Source organism: Poromitra crassiceps (genome assembly GCF_964638095.1).
Source record: "Poromitra crassiceps genome assembly, chromosome: 5".
Lineage (NCBI taxonomy): Eukaryota > Metazoa > Chordata > Actinopteri > Beryciformes > Melamphaidae > Poromitra > Poromitra crassiceps.
The window spans coordinates 37,560,925-37,576,121 of record NC_139642.1 but is presented as its reverse complement, the minus strand read 5'-3'; the positions used below and the strand labels follow the sequence as shown (position 1 = coordinate 37,576,121).

Below are 15,197 nucleotides of genomic sequence, written 5' to 3'. Positions count from 1 at the left end.
GTCACATTTTTGAGGAGCTGCATGCTGCCAACACCGGCAGACTTGCCGGCCGCGGCGTAGTCCTACACGGCGAAATTTCACTTTATTCAGTGGTGATGCTATTCGAAATGATAGCTTATTTAAAATGTCCTCAGTAAAAGTTACTGTACAGAGAGACAGTTGTTAGCTGTGATCTTTTCCATGTGATTCTAAAAGGAGAGAGGACAGAATTCAAACTAATTGGAAACATTAGAAATTGCAAAATAAAGTGAATGTGAATGGATCCACAGTTTGTTAATTTATGTTGGTCCAGTTTCTGTTGCTGGAGACACTTCAGCAAAAAACGTTACCTTATTAAAGAGGAGGACATCTGCATTTCACCTCAGACAAGACAAGACACTGCTTTCAAGTCTGAAATTTACCTAGATTTCCTAAAAAGATGAACAACATTTCACCTTTTCGCCAACTAGGGCGCTGCTAGATGATGTCACTAGGTTAACTGTATAATACAGTACAATACAGTAGCAGTGTCCTGTGTTGTCTGAGGGGAAATGCAAATGAACTAGAGTCATTTGATCAAATGTTTCATGTCCTCTTTAAGTAAAAGTAACTAAAGAAAAGTACAAGTAGCCTACACACAAAAGCTACTCAGTAAATGTAATTAGTTACTTCCAGCCTGGCCCGTGTTGAATCCACTTCATTGATGAAGGGCAGATGGAGACGAGCAGAAGGGGACGGTTAAACAGGGGTGGGATTATCAAGTCAACGACACACAGAGACTCACTAGTAGGCAGCTGCTGATTTACAGCAGTATAGGCTACAACAGTATGGTGTAATACTACAGTATAATACCAGCATGGGAATAGTAGCCACTTACTGAGCTTTCCTTGGCAAACGTCCAGTCGTGTCGCTCCGTCCACTATGAACTGAGGAGACGCAGAGAGCTCCTGATGCAGCAGAGAGGAGAGAAGAGACAGGAGAGAGAGGGAGGAAGAGGAGAGGAGAGAGAGAGGATAAGGGGAGGAAGAGGAGAGAGAGGACAGGAGAGAGAGAGGGAGGAAGAGGAGAGGGGAGAGAGAGAAGGCGAGGAAGAGGAGAGAGAGAGGAGAGGGTGAGGAAGAGGAGAGAGAGGAAATGGAGAGAGGGAGGAAGAGGAGACAGAGGAGATGGAGAGAGAGAGGGAGGAAGAGGAGAGAGAGAGGAGAGGGGAGGAAGAGGAGAGAGAGAGGAGATGGAGAGAGAGAGGGAGAGTATAGAGAGAGAGGAGAGGGGGAGGAAGAGGAGAGAGAGGAGATGGAGAGAGAGAGAGGAAGAGGAAGAGGAGAGAGCGAGGAAGAGGAGGGGAATTAGAGAGCAGGTATGTATGAATGTATATGTATGTATATGTATAGGCATATTATGTCTGCATGTATATATACTCTCTAATTTGGGCTGCACTGAAAGCTTCTGGTTGGGTAACATACCAGAATGTTATGTTTTGTTAAATATTGAATGTTGATGTGTCTGATAATCCCATGTGGGATGGGTCATGTAATTGTCCTGACACGAAAATAAAATATTCATTCATATTCATTCATTCATAGAGACATGAGGATTTAGCAAGTCTGAACACTGCAAGACACAAAAGGAATTTATTGGAAAAAAGGAGACCAGCTAGACAGCAACATGACACCTGCACACTCTGCCTAAACATAACCAAAGTTGTTAAAGTTGTTTTATTTGTGTTTAATGTTGGAAACGCACCGTTTTGTTTCAAATTTACATTGAGATTGTAGGTTTGCAGAAAAATGCCACATTTTAGAAACGTAAAAGGCAGATCAGGGTTGAAGATAGTAACACTGTGGAATCAGTAGCATGGAGTGTTCATCTAATTGTACATTGAGGGATTGGGGGAGAGGTCAAAATCGGGGACACACACCCGATTTAAGAACAGCTGGGTGATTGGGGACAGCTTGTGCAATTGGGGACAAAAGCCATCAGTGGTTAAGGTTAGGGTGAGGTTAAGGTTAGTGTTGTTGTCGTGCGGGCGCTTGTGTGTGTGCTTGTTTGTGTGTTTGTTTGTATATGTGAATGGCAGTCAGGACCAGTTTAGCAGGCTCTGTGTGCATCCTGCTGACACATGGATTCAAAAAGGATTTCTGGAATGGAAAATAAGATGGAATGGCAATGGCCCATTCCCTGCTTCCTACACCCCTACTTCCGGCCCTCTTGCTGGGCCACACCCATCTTCGAACCCGGCCTTCATTGTGAGCTCAACTACACACCATATTGTGACCGCATCTTGCCTGGTTATGATGCTTTCGCATTGACAAAATCTGTCCACAGACAGACAGACAAATAACGGAAGCGAGTCCTGCAACGGACAATATTTTTACAAAACTCCTGTTAAAATTGTGCTTCAAACACTGCTACAATGATCATGTCATGTTTCCGTGTAGTTTAACGGCGAAAACGTTAAGTCGAACTTCTTTCTAGCAACATACCGTTGAAATAATTTCTTTTAGTTGTGTCTTTGATTTACCAGAGTCGGGGAACGGACGCTACCGCTGGCGTCTTAACTGAAAGCTGCTCTTGTCCTGTTACGGACAGCTCACTGCGGCTCTGCTGGTTAGCAAGCCAGTGGTTAGCAAGCCAGTAATAGTCAACAAAGCGAGTGGCTTGTAGTGGTCGCTGAGTCCCATTTTGCTGCATTATTGCCACCTAGCTGGCCTTGTTGTGTTTTAGACAAAGCTAGCGTTAGCTAGCTAGCAAGCTAGCAACTTTAAAGATCAGTAACTCTCGTCGCCCAAGCACGTCTTATGGCTTTCTGTCATCAAAGTCACTTTCCTAAAGTAATTTGACATGTTACCATGCACATATTCATATGAAATTCCACATATTGACACATATAGATGTATAAATTAGTTCCACTTTCACAAAGCGGCGATCCAGCATCTGAAATGCCTGCTAAAGTACCGGAAACCACGTCGAGAGACCTCTGACCCGGACGTGACGAAACAGGCGTCCAGGTGTCCGTTGCAGGACACAGTTACGCTAGACACCTGGCAAAGTATTCAAAACGGCACACACGCACGCACGCACGCACGCACGCACGCAAGCACACACACACACACAAACACACACACACACACACACACACAGACACACACACACACACACACAAATGGGGGTGAAAACACAACTCTGTTGGCAGACGTAAAAATAATAATCTTAGGGGATACAAATTGTGGCACAACACCGGTTCAAATCGCTGCACATGCACAAGTAGGGGAAGCTAATAACTACGTTAACATTCTTCCTTCTCCTTAAAACCTGTTTAAGTGCCTTTAGGCGAGTCACTTGATCTCAGCCCAGCAGACCTTTTCATCCTGGTTTCATCCTCTCACTCTGCAGTGTGCTCAGCCTCTCTGCTGTCCACTCTGCAGTGTGTTCAGCCTCTCTGCTGTCCACTCTGCAGTGTGTTCAGCCTCTGCTGTCCACTCTGCAGTGTGCTCAGCCTCTCTGCCTCTCTGCTGTCCACTCTGCAGTGTGCTCAGCCTCTCTGCTGTCCACTCTGCAGTGTGCTCAGCCTCTCTGCCTCTCTGCTGTCCACTCTGCAGTGTGCTCAGCCTCTCTGCCTCTCTGCTGTCCACTCTGCAGTGTGCTCAGCCTCTCTGCTGTCCACTCTGCAGTGTGTTCAGCCTCTGCTGTCCACTCTGCAGTGTGCTCAGCCTCTCTGCTGTCCACTCTGCAGTGTGCTCGGCCTCTCTGCTGTCCACTCTGCAGTGTGCTCAGCCTCTCTGCTGTCCACTCTGCAGTGTGTTCAGCCTCTCTGCTGTCCACTCTGCAGTGTGCTCAGCCTCTCTGCTGTCCACTCTGCAGTGTGCTGATCCTCTCTGCTGTCCACTCTGCAGTGTGCTCAGCCTCTGCTGTCCACTCTGCAGTGTGTTCAGCCTCTCTGCTGTCCACTCTGCAGTGTGCTCAGCCTCTGCTGTCCACTCTGCAGTGTGTTCAGCCTCTCTGCTGTCCACTCTGCAGTGTGCTCAGCCTCTCTGCTGTCCACTCTGCAGTGTGTTCAGCCTCTGCTGTCCACTCTGCAGTGTGCTCAGCCTCTCTGCTGTCCACTCTGCAGTGTGCTCATCCTCTCTGCTGTCCACTCTGCAGTGTGTTCAGCCTCTCTGCTGTCCACTCTGCAGTGTGTTCAGCCTCTGCTGTTGTTTTAAAACAACCTCTTTGGGAATTTGATATGCAACGGCACCTTATACAGGAACATGGATCTCTAAACTGGACATATCATATTTCCTCTGCATTCTTAGAAGTGCTGAAAGTACTGAACACATTGTATTAGTTGTTATTGTTGTTATTACATGGTTAGATTAGAAGAAAAAAGAGTGTGATAAAAATAACTGTTGGTCATTTATGGCAAAGTTGCCCATTTATGTTGCACCAGAAAGCTGCCCTGTATTACAGCCTTCAGTCAACATCAACTGCTGTTGCTGCATGTAGATTCTCTCGTTTGAGTGCCTGTCGAGTATTTATATTACAAGGTCCTGTGTAAATATACCAACAGGTTAGATCTTATCCCAGCCATGGCCTGCCCTACCCTAACCTGAAGAGGAGATGAGATGAGAGGGGAGATGAGGGAGTTGGAGGACTTCCTAAAAATGTATTTTTAGGAACACATTGGTGAATCTGGCCTCAAGCCTTCAATTATGTTTAATATCTCTCACAAATCAATGTGCTTTCTTTGCTGCACACCCATCATTCATCTGTCATCTATTACAATACGTGTCCAGAGGGAAGAGCTGCAATTTCCTGCAAGCACAAAATATCACCCTTACACATCTGACATGGCCCATTCGTAATTATATATGACATTTAATATCCCACTCACACAGAGATTAATGTAGCTTAATGTATGATTCATTGGCAGTGAATGTCATTCCATAAGCCTAGATACTAGGCTCGTGTAAAACCCCTTAGCTGCATTTACTTATTTAGCTGTAACAGCCTGATATGCTGAGATATCCCCAAGAAGAAGGGGAAAAAACATGATATCCTATCTAAACTATCAATATCATGGTCCTAGTAGGTACTCAACAACAGTGAGTTTATATGCTACTGACCTTATAGTAGGATACTTTATGGTATTTATTATGGTACCACTATAATATTCCTATAGAATTATAGTATATCTATGGTAGGCTACTCGACATGTGAGTTCATAATGGTTCATATAGTGACTTAACTTACTTTGTAGTATTTTGCTATCTGCTATGGTGTCCATAGCCCCGACCATACAATTACAATGGAAAACAAATAATAATATAGTTATACCAGCAGATAGCCTAAAGATGGTGATCCTACAGTTTATGAGGCAAACAAACTACAGAATACTTTCCAAATATCCCTAAAAAATACAATAACCATTATTATTTGGATGCAATCTAGTCAGAATGGATGCAATCAGGAGAAACGTTTGAAGCGCGCCTCACGCCTCGCAGGCTGAAGCTCGTCTGGTTTTCTGTAACTTACCTTGGGTCGTTTCCACTTCACCCCGGCCTTCAGCTCCAGTTCGCCCAGGGGAAAGTGATAGTCCACAAACAGCCCGTCCCGCCCCGTGCTGTCCTCGGCTCTGTCCTGGGCCGTGTCCCCGTACAGCAGGTCCGCCAGCCAGCGACGGGGGCCGGAGCCCAGCAGCTCGTCTGCCGAGCCCGAGCCGACCGAGTCCATATCACAGTCCTCCGTCTCCGCGGCGGCCCCGGGGGACCCGGGGGGGCCTTCCGACGACACACTCGTCATGTTTCCAACTCAAGTCTGTCTGCTGACTGACTCCCCAAGCAAAACCTTCCTTTTCTTATCACCTCAGCAAAAAAGCAAAGGAAGCCACGCCCCTCCTAGAAAGCTACACAGGTAGATGACTTCACCTGGACAGAAATGTGTGTGCGTCGTGTGGGTTTTCTGTGCCCACTTGAGTCACTATAAAATTATATCAGTTTCAGAGTCCTCAATATGAAAGAGTTTGAGAAATGCTGGTTTAGTCTGAAATGAAAAGACTTGGGAAGCCCTCTTCTAAACAGCACTGGGAGTCCTTGACTGAAAGCATTCAGGAACCACTGGTCTAAAGCATTTATTTTTGGTTATCCTTGTCCGGGGGACTAGCAGGTGTCCTTCAGGCGTTCCCATCAAATTGGTGAATTGTTAAACTTGTTCATTATTTAATTTAGAAGAAGCTAACACAATCACAGAATGTAGATGAATGACTGTTTTGATAATAATGACCGAATGATAATAATGACTGTTTGATGACAGTCCTGGAATTCTAATTAGGCTATATATGACAATAAAAAATATTCTCATATTTGAGTTTGAGAGGCAAAATCTAATCAAATGTCAGTCCATGTCTGACTGGTCTGAAGTGTCTGTTTGGTTTTCCTCGACATGAAAAAGTTTGGGAACCTCTGGTCTACATGATCTCTATTCTGACTAACTAGGAATTGAGCGCATGTAGGGTGGAGACTCTGGAGATGATATGCCATGGCTGTAGTTATGGAACCCGCCCAATCGCCTGCCTTATATTTACTTTCCATCAACGTCCATGGTGTCCGGCAAGCTTCGAAGCTTTCAGAAAGATTCCACATACCAAGTCGTGAATATCACATGAGGGGGCGTTCAAGTGGATTTATGTTGTATTCACGGCACTTGAACGCAGCATACATCATAGTTGCTCGAGTGACATCACTGATGACATCATAACTGCTTGAGTGAGATCACAGTTGGGCAAACACAGTTGCTCGAGTGACATCACTGATGACATCAGAATCATGGCAAACACTGCCGCTGCCCACACCCACCCACTTAGCCAATTATAACGATTTAATGATTTTAACAAGATTTATTGGGGAAAAGGTTCAGGAACCCCTGGTCTAAAGCATCTCCCTTTGAGGATCCTTGAATGTCAAAATGTGGGAAACCCTGTTAAAATATATCAGTTTAAAAGTCCTCGACATGAAAAAGTTTGGGAAACCCAGCATGTTATAAAATATATCAGTTTTAGAGTCCTCGGCATCAAAAGGTTTGGGAAACCCTGCTGTAGACTAGGGTTCCCATTATACCTTTTGAGGTCAACGACCTCCAAGCAAAGACGCTTCAGGCCAGGTTAAATGAATCTTAATTTTGCTGGAACAATCTGAGAGTAAGTCTGTCTCTGCTGTAGGTGAGGGGACTGACATTAAACTAATTATTTTGCTGGTGGACTCAATGGAACTCCCTCAATGAATCCTAGGGGAACCACACTTTAGGAAGTGCTCCACTAGCTTTACTGGTGTGGGTACGGGATCTACTCGGCCTGCCAGATATGTTTGGGGTCCCCGCGACTACAGATGACATCACGGCTTCACGCAGTGTGATTGGCTGTATGTTGGGCATGTGGGCTTAACATGCCAAAAATGTTATACAGCTTTAGATTAGCTAAGAAGCTAAGCTACTGATGACATTTGGGCATGTTAATACATTAAAGATGAATCATAGAAACATTCAATCATCACTCATCAGCTAAACAACTGAATTGAATGGCAAGCTAACTAGTCAAATAAAACCACAGACACTTTGTGCATCCCTTCAGACTCCAACCAGCAACCTATTGTGACCTCTAGGATAGTCACAGCAAGTACTTTATATTATGGTACACATATTAACCACAAACTAGTTCCATATTAGCATGCATATTAGCAGTTCATTACTCATTATAAAGCAGTTATTAATGCCCTATTCTGCATGATCATATTCTACAACTACTAGGCCATTAATTAACAGTTTTCCCTCAATAACCTCCTAATTACTGCTTATAGTAAGTTGTTGTGCATTAATTATGCTCTTAATATGCTTTGCTCAGTATGTTGTGCCTTATAAGGTCAGGTGGTAGTACCACAATAGTTATTCTTCCTTAATAACACTTAATACGGCCAGTTCTTAAGTAACATGACTAAACTAGAAGTGTTAAGTGTCCAAATAACTAAATTAAGTTTACTTTTAACTTTATAACTCAGAATATGTCCTCCATTCTAAAGTGATCGAGGTCTTGCTCATAACTACTGTAATTCACTAGTAGTTACACTTATTACCGTAACTAAATCACACACATTTAGGCTATTCTATGTGATCTCCTTTTGATAACTAATGTAATAAGCCCCCCTTCCATTCACTGAGCCTCCCGTGATGCTGCTTGGAGCTCCTCAGGGGAGGCACGCCTCCCCCTTTGAAAACCCCTGGTCTAAACCATTAGTTTATCCTCAGACAATTTGACTTGAGTGCCCTATGGAAGAAAATGGTAAGAGGAACCAGCATTATTCAGATTTAAAAGTTACTGTCCTGCGTTCTGGCCATGTATTATTCCATTTCACGTTAGGTTCTGAATAGCAGGCATTATCTCCTCAAGTATGCAGATGTGTGCAATGGAATAACATTACTATGAATAGACCAATATCTAAAATATATGATCTTTCTCTTCAGAAAATCCAATTTGATTGCAAGACTCAAACAAAAGCCCTGTGAGAAAAAAGAGGCAAGGTTTACCTGCATCAACCCCAAGAAGAGTATTAACTCAGTTTGCCCATCAGATACCAGTGCAGATGTCCAGGCGTTATTATTGAACAAAGGAAAAGTGGCTTCAGGTGGGCTACAGTCGAGCGATATTGATCCAATGAAGCCACGTTAAGCATTTGCATGTGGAACCAACATTAGCATAATTTATTTCAATGTCAGCTATCAAGATTAATGGTTAATGAAATCGCTATGATGCGTGGATGCAGTGTGTGTGGGAGATTTGCACTATGTGTGAGCCTGCGCTGTCAAAAATGTGACTGCGGCATTAGTTGAACCTGTTCCCATTTTATTTTTAAACATACGACCTAAATGTTACTGTATACAATTAAAAATTGTGAACTTGTGGGTGGGGGAGGGCAGATCGTTGTTTTTTTTACAGATGCAGGGGGAGGGCAGAGAGAAAATTATATAATTGTCAGAGAGGGCAGTTGATTCTTTTTTTATGATATATCATATTTTACCGCTCCCCACCTAAATATCGGACAGTCCCTAACTGGTGGACATTTCCAAGGCAAGGAGCTCTGATAAGTGTTCTGTGGAGAAGCAGATAATAAGCTGAAGAACATTCAGAACACTGCGAAGACCACACAGAGACATGGGGTGTAATGATAAATTACATTTATTGCAAAACGAGTGTATTGAGAGAAAAAGAAGACCGGTTTGTAAAAGACTATTATGATTTGTTGTGTGTGTCTGCATCACTGAGATGTAGCCATGATGCTGGATACACCTGTGGAGAGGAAAGCAAGGACAGAAGTGTAGAAGGAAAGAAGTGAACAAGAGAGAGGAGGGAGGAGAAATCAGGTTAAGATTTTTTTCCCATCAAGTTTTGGGGATTTTCCTCCTATGTTCTCCCCAATTACGTACTTCACCTTTTATTTTCTCATCAAGTACTGCCAATTCCCCCTGCCAAGCTGTCCTAGTCATTGCTCTACCCACTCTGCTGATCTGGGGAGAGTTGTAGACTAGCACATGCCTCCTCCGATACATGTGAAGTCGCCAGCCGCTTCTTTTCACCTGACAGCGAGGAATTTCACCGGCAGGACGTAGCGCGTGGGAGGATCACGCTATTCCCCCCAGTTCCCCTCCCCCCAAATAGGGCCCCCGACTGACTAGAGGAGGCACTAGTGCAGCGACCGGACTCATACACTTATTCTCGCTTCCCACCCGCAGACACGGCCAATTGTTCCTGTATAGACACCCAACCAAGCCGGATGTAAATTGAGGCTTGAACCGGCGACCTTTGTGTTGGTAGGGAGGGAAACTACCGCTGCACTGCCCCTACAGGTTAAGAACGTCAAACATGGACTCCCAGTCACTGAAAATAGCATGGAAACCAATATACAGTACATTCAATTACAACATAAGAACTGCCTGCTCTTCAAATAACATGTGCTCACCAGATTAATGCTAGAAAACATGTCATGCTTTCAACCTATTAAATGCAGTTCAGTTACAAACGAGAGGCATGGATTAATGGAGGGAGACAAGCTGAATCATCACACAAAAAAGAAGCTTGCAGGGGAAATTGTATTAATGAGTTTGCGCAGCACCACTCACTCTCAAAGTCAATCTTCTCCACGATGTTCTTGGGCTTGACGCTCTCCTCCTGGTTGTAGATGAAGATCTGTCCATCCTCGTTCTCCGTCCAGCCGTACTTACTCATCCAAACCTTCACTTGTGTGTCTGGAGAGAGGGAGAGAGAGAGAGGGGGAGAGCAGGCTGGTGACGAGAAGGTTGCAAATGCATCTCTAGTCCCAGGGCCCCCATCTGATAAGAATTTAGCTTTTAGATGTTTGATTAAAGAAAGTCTATGAAACCCATGACCAATCATACATTCCTGTCATTGTGAAATAAACTATTCCCCTTTTTGCTGCGGACCCCCTGAATCCCCTTTTCTGATTTCCTTGCAAATGCATCTAAGCACAGACACAGATATCCCATGGCGACATAATGTCCCGCATAACATGGTGTACCTGCACCATGGTGGCAGATTATAAAACGGCATTTTACAGTATCACAGGAATGGCTATAACATGCAATGTCGCCCATTATAAATACTGTGACAACACAAGTTTATAAACATCCAGTCAAACATCTCTCTGGCAGGACCTTGGTTCTCTAGACTCATGAAGTGGTCCAGGTTCTTACCCAGAGGGTCTCCCAGCATCTCAGCCAGTAACCGGTGCTCAATGTTCTGGTAGGTGATGCCCACTACATGGCAGATGACTGGAGAGGGAGAAGAATTAAACAACAGTCAATGTTTATACGACTGCAATACCAGAATCAGAATATCAGTCAGAATCGTTTTTATTAGAGGGGAAGAAAAAAGTCTTGATCTCAACAAACTAAGATATCTGAAAGTTGGGTTTTTATTAATTTAAAGGGGAATTAAGACCCCAGAATTCTGGCAGACCTGCCTCTATTTGGGATTTAAAAAAATGCAAATCAAGACTCTCAACCGGGGATTAGCTGGGGAGCGGGGGTTAGACTGACTCTGGGTGGGAAAGGGGTTCTTGTTGACGTCATCAGAACCCAAGATCAGCCACTTAGACCCACCTGCAAAAGTGGGTTCCAACCCCTAGAGGGCACCCTCGCTGCATGAGAATTATACAGTATGTCGAATTCTAACAGTTTACTCTCAAATGTGGAGATTTTGACCAGAATCCTTCACCAACACTTCTCAAAAGCCATATACATTGGTTTAAAGCTAGGGGAGGGGGGAGTGTTTGTGGGAAAAGCAAGAGAAGTGCCCCGTCCTTTCATATACTGTAAGGGGACATTCAAACCAAAAGTGTTTTGGAGCTGCCAGCGTCTTTCTGTAATTAATTCTCTATGTAAGGACGCGCTAGACGTGCTCCTCTTTTAATGAACGCACCTGGCGTTTCAGCGCTGGTGGCATCTGTTGTTTTTGGAGGAGCGCTGTGGGCGTTTTAAAGCTGAAAAAAGTTGAACATTAGAGGAAAAGCGCCCTGATCGTGTTTTTCACTCCTCCTGCCTTTTCTCGTCCCGAGGGATTTTCAACCGCCGCTGCTGCCAGAATTTGCAACAATCTGGCTTCCGTGTTGACAGCGAACAACATCAAACAGGCAAAACTAGCTGCCTACCATCCGTATGGTCGTTGTGTTCTGATCGGTACTGCACGCGACTACAGGGGAAAACAAACAAGAGCACCAAAAAAAAACGCTCCGTGCGCTGTGTTTTGTGCACAATGGAAGCGCTCTCAACATGATTTTCATAGCGTTCTGACTGAAAAAAACGCTTTTGGTGTGAATGTCCCCTACGAGCTCAACCTCCGTTGTGATCATTGAAATTATATTATACTCACACTTGCGCACAGAGTCCTCGAAGCCAGTGATGCCATCGATGAGCTCTCTGTTCTCCTCCAGACTCGTCTGTCAGGAAGACAAGGGGGGTGAAGGGGATTAGAAGACATCAGAAGAGGACAAACACTTTGAGAAAGAGGAGTTTGGAGAGGAGGAGGAGTGGAGAGGAGAGGAGGGAGGAGAGGAGGAGGAGTGGAGAGGAGAGGAGGGAGGAGAGGAGGAGGAGTGGAGAAAGGCATGAGAGGAGGAGGAGTTTGGAGAGGAGGAGGAGTGGAGAAAGGCATGAGAGGAGGAGGAGTTTGGAGAGGAGGAGGAGTGGAGAAAGGCATGAGAGAAGGAGGAGGCAAGCAACAGAAAGACAGATGTCATCATGTTAGGGATGTGAGACCATGATAGACAGCCGATTGTGTGTAGAACAGGAATCAAAAGGTAAACAGAAAGTGCATTCTGTATTTGTGTGTGTTTGAGAGAGACAGATAAGAGACTTTTATGGCTAGGTGTCTCCTTAATCTCATTGACTGTTGAGTGTGATTTGTAGACTGTATTCTTTAAACTTTAGTAAACCTGCTTGCAAAGCACATTTCCCTTCAGGGACAATAAAAGTATAACCTGACACTGCCAGATGGTTTGTTTTCACACAACCACCATAGAACAAGTCGTTTCAAAGGGCAGGCACTTTAAAAAAATTCCTGGCAGGTGATTGGATGAACCATCTGTCTATCATGTCTATCACAGGCTCACTCTCACTGGCGTCACACCAAAGCCCGCCCGTAGCTGCCTCATAGGAAGCTGATTGGTGCAAACCACTGGTGGTTCAGATTCAAACTCATAGATTGGAGCACGGGCAGATGGATTTCAGAATGATAACATAATGTGTATCTAATCTAACTGTAGGTAGGTGTGTAGGTGTGTGTGTGTGTGTGTGTGTGCGTGTGTGTGTGTCGTACCCAGAAGCTCTGGAAGTGGCAGGTCTCCAGCAGGTTCCCCAGGTACAGGATCTGTCTGATGGGGCGTTCCTCTTGCTGCGACACAGTAGTCAAGGAAACACACCCCGACCCCAAGACAGACCCCACCCCCCCTTCCCAGCTCTAAACCACCTATAAACACACTGGCCCATTCACTCCCCCCTGCACCAAAAGGATACGTGTGTTTGGTCGATCATGCACTTGCAGAGGGTGAAGTCTGTGTGCGGCAGGTTGCTCAGGGCCTTCAGCAGGATCTGGGACGTCACAGTCGTCTGGAAGTAGGCGGGGTTGAACTGGTACCTGCAGGACATGAATTGAGGATTACAGCTGTCGCCTTTACACCTGAGGACCCCTCTTTGAGAACCATTTTGCTCTGGAATATAATCTGTTGCTCAGAACTGTAAAATAACATTTTCATTGCGAATGTTTAAATATTACTATGCACTTCAATGTATGTTTTAATGCATCAAAACATTTTTTTTTTTACTTGTGTTGAAAACGGCATAAACAATCGATAAAAAGGAAGTGAATAAAAAACTGGCTTTGGAAGTCAACAGAGAAAACTAACAGCACCAGAAAAGCAGTGAAAAATTGACACTACGGCATATAACATACATATAACAACCCTTGCCATGTTGATCCCACATACAGTAACTACTGAGACAGAGAAAGACAAGCAAACAGAGATACATTTGATGCATAGCACACATTAAAAAAATGACTTTTACCAGCCAACAAGATCTGAATGGAACCTCCAAATAATAGTTATTATGCGGATAGATTACACAAATGTACCAGTGTCTCGCTGTCGGACAAAAATGTGGGTGGGGGCTGGTATTAATTTGCCACCTCGGCTGCCAAGGCGAACAGTCAGGCAGAGTGACTTACAGCTTGAGGACGGCCAGGTTGGCTTCCAGGTCATAGGCATTCTCTTTGGCTTGTGTCTCCACATAGCGCTCCAGTGTGGCCAGGTTCTCTGGGTTGTACCTGGGAGAACAGACACAGCTCATTATGCATGTTCAGGTGCAGATGGCGTCAGTGTTTCAGCAAAGAATTGGCATAATGACAATTCACTGGATGTTGTTTGCTGTACCTTTCTGTATGTTATGGATATTCTATTGTATGCTGTGTTTTGTTATTGTGTCGTATGCTACTAGTACCACTGTCAACGATACACTTCCTACATTTGTTTATTTAAAAGGATCCCCATTAGCTGACGCCTAGATGACAGCTAGTCTTCCTGGGGTCCAAGACAACAATGCACATTACATGACAGACAAAAAATAAAACAAAATGCAAAAACAGGATACAAAAAGAAAATATTCCTGACCATATTTGGTTTGTATGCATTGTAAAGAGCAGCCAAGCCAGCCATGCAACATCAGTTTAGCCACACAGCATCTGGCAGTGTGTGACACAGCAGCTGTCACAAGGAGGCTGAACTTCCATCTTTGTGTTGGGGAGCGTATAACACCACCATCACCACAAAGGAAACTGGGTAGAAGTCCAGAATAGCTAACGCTTGTAGAATATTTGTTTTTGTCACCAGTCTTTCAACTAACGTGACACTGCCGAGAAGTGCCAATTTGTTGAAGTTTGTCGATGGTCAGGCCAGCTATTACCACAACAAACCAGAACTGAGATGAAGCACAATGCCTTGAAGGGCTTTTATACAGGTATAATTCATTGAAGCTGTCATTAGACAGATCTCGAAAAGACTTGCACACACACAGTGAATGGGCTGCTGATAGCTTAAAATTAGCAAATTAAGGTAAGCTAACGTTAGCTTTCGGTTGTTATCAGTCCTTTTAACGGGCATCCGTACCTATCGATTCCGCGTAGGAGCTTCCCCACGTTCGCTCTCATCTGCTCGAAGGAAGAGGCCATTTGTTCTAGATTTGTGTCCAATCTGTTGGTGAAAGATTGAATAAAATCCACACGTGGACGAAAGAGTAGAAAAAGAACCGGGCGGAGGGAAAACCCGATCGGAAAGGAAGGAACAAGAATCAAGCGGACCGAAGAGAGGACGGACCAGTTTTGATATTAAATCAAACACTGGGAGCTCAGTAAAGGTGCTTGGGAAGTGCTAAACAACACATATCGTTTGCAAAAGTAAATATATACAGCGCTATGATCTCTAAATATCTGATATCTACTCATTACATTGAATAATTTATAAAGTGTCACTTCCGCTTTTCATGCGAATATGCACCCAGCTATATTGGTTCCTAGCACGTTTTGTTCCTAGCAGCAAGCTGCGGTGAAGATTAATTCCTCTATCGCCCTCTTCTGTTCACAATAGTACACGCTGACAGCTGGCTGCAGTAAGGTGTCCTTGAGAATG

The 15,197-nt window shown here is 44.4% G+C and overlaps 2 protein-coding genes across 5 annotated transcripts in view; both read right to left on the bottom strand.

The window, feature by feature from the left end:
• Positions 1-5,797, bottom strand: part of LOC310776877 (calpain-9) — a 26,509-nt gene extending 20,712 nt beyond the window's left edge. For all 3 annotated transcript variants that reach the window (XM_083637079.1, XM_083637080.1, XM_083637081.1), the window contains exons 1-2: positions 5,494-5,797; positions 857-926 (exon numbers count right to left, since the gene is read on the bottom strand). In XM_083637079.1, coding sequence (XP_083493205.1) covers positions 857-926; positions 5,494-5,760 — 337 coding nt within the window. In that variant the 5' untranslated portion in view covers positions 5,761-5,797. The remainder of the gene's footprint in view (positions 1-856; positions 927-5,493) is intronic.
• Positions 5,798-9,163: 3,366 nt separating this feature from the next.
• On the bottom strand, positions 9,164-14,872 carry eif3k (eukaryotic translation initiation factor 3, subunit K). Of its 2 annotated transcripts, none has more exons than XM_083637483.1 (8): positions 14,679-14,872; positions 13,742-13,840; positions 13,033-13,153; positions 12,836-12,913; positions 11,891-11,957; positions 10,714-10,791; positions 10,123-10,248; positions 9,164-9,292 (listed from the first exon to the last, which is right to left on the bottom strand). In XM_083637483.1, exons 1-8 carry the CDS (start codon positions 14,738-14,740, stop codon positions 9,261-9,263), a joined length of 663 nt encoding a protein of 220 aa, XP_083493609.1. In that variant the 5' UTR covers positions 14,741-14,872; the 3' UTR covers positions 9,164-9,260. The 2 variants fall into 2 exon arrangements, with proteins under 2 accessions (XP_083493609.1, XP_083493610.1); XM_083637484.1 differs by having other exon boundaries at positions 12,836-12,910.
• Between the last annotated feature and the right edge of the window lie 325 nt (positions 14,873-15,197).

Bases quoted from the DNA above. Each gene is read 5' to 3' on its own strand.
- eif3k (XM_083637483.1), bottom strand. From the start codon at position 14,740: ATGGCCTCTTCCTTCGAGCAGATGAGAGCGAACGTGGGGAAGCTCCTA. The intron at 12,914-13,032 runs GTATCCTTTTGG...ACTACTGTGTCG, and splicing joins GCATGATCGACCAAACACAC to CAGCAAGAGGAACGCCCCAT. The intron at 11,958-12,835 runs GTACGACACACA...TCTTCCTGACAG, and splicing joins GCCACTTCCAGAGCTTCTGG to ACGAGTCTGGAGGAGAACAG.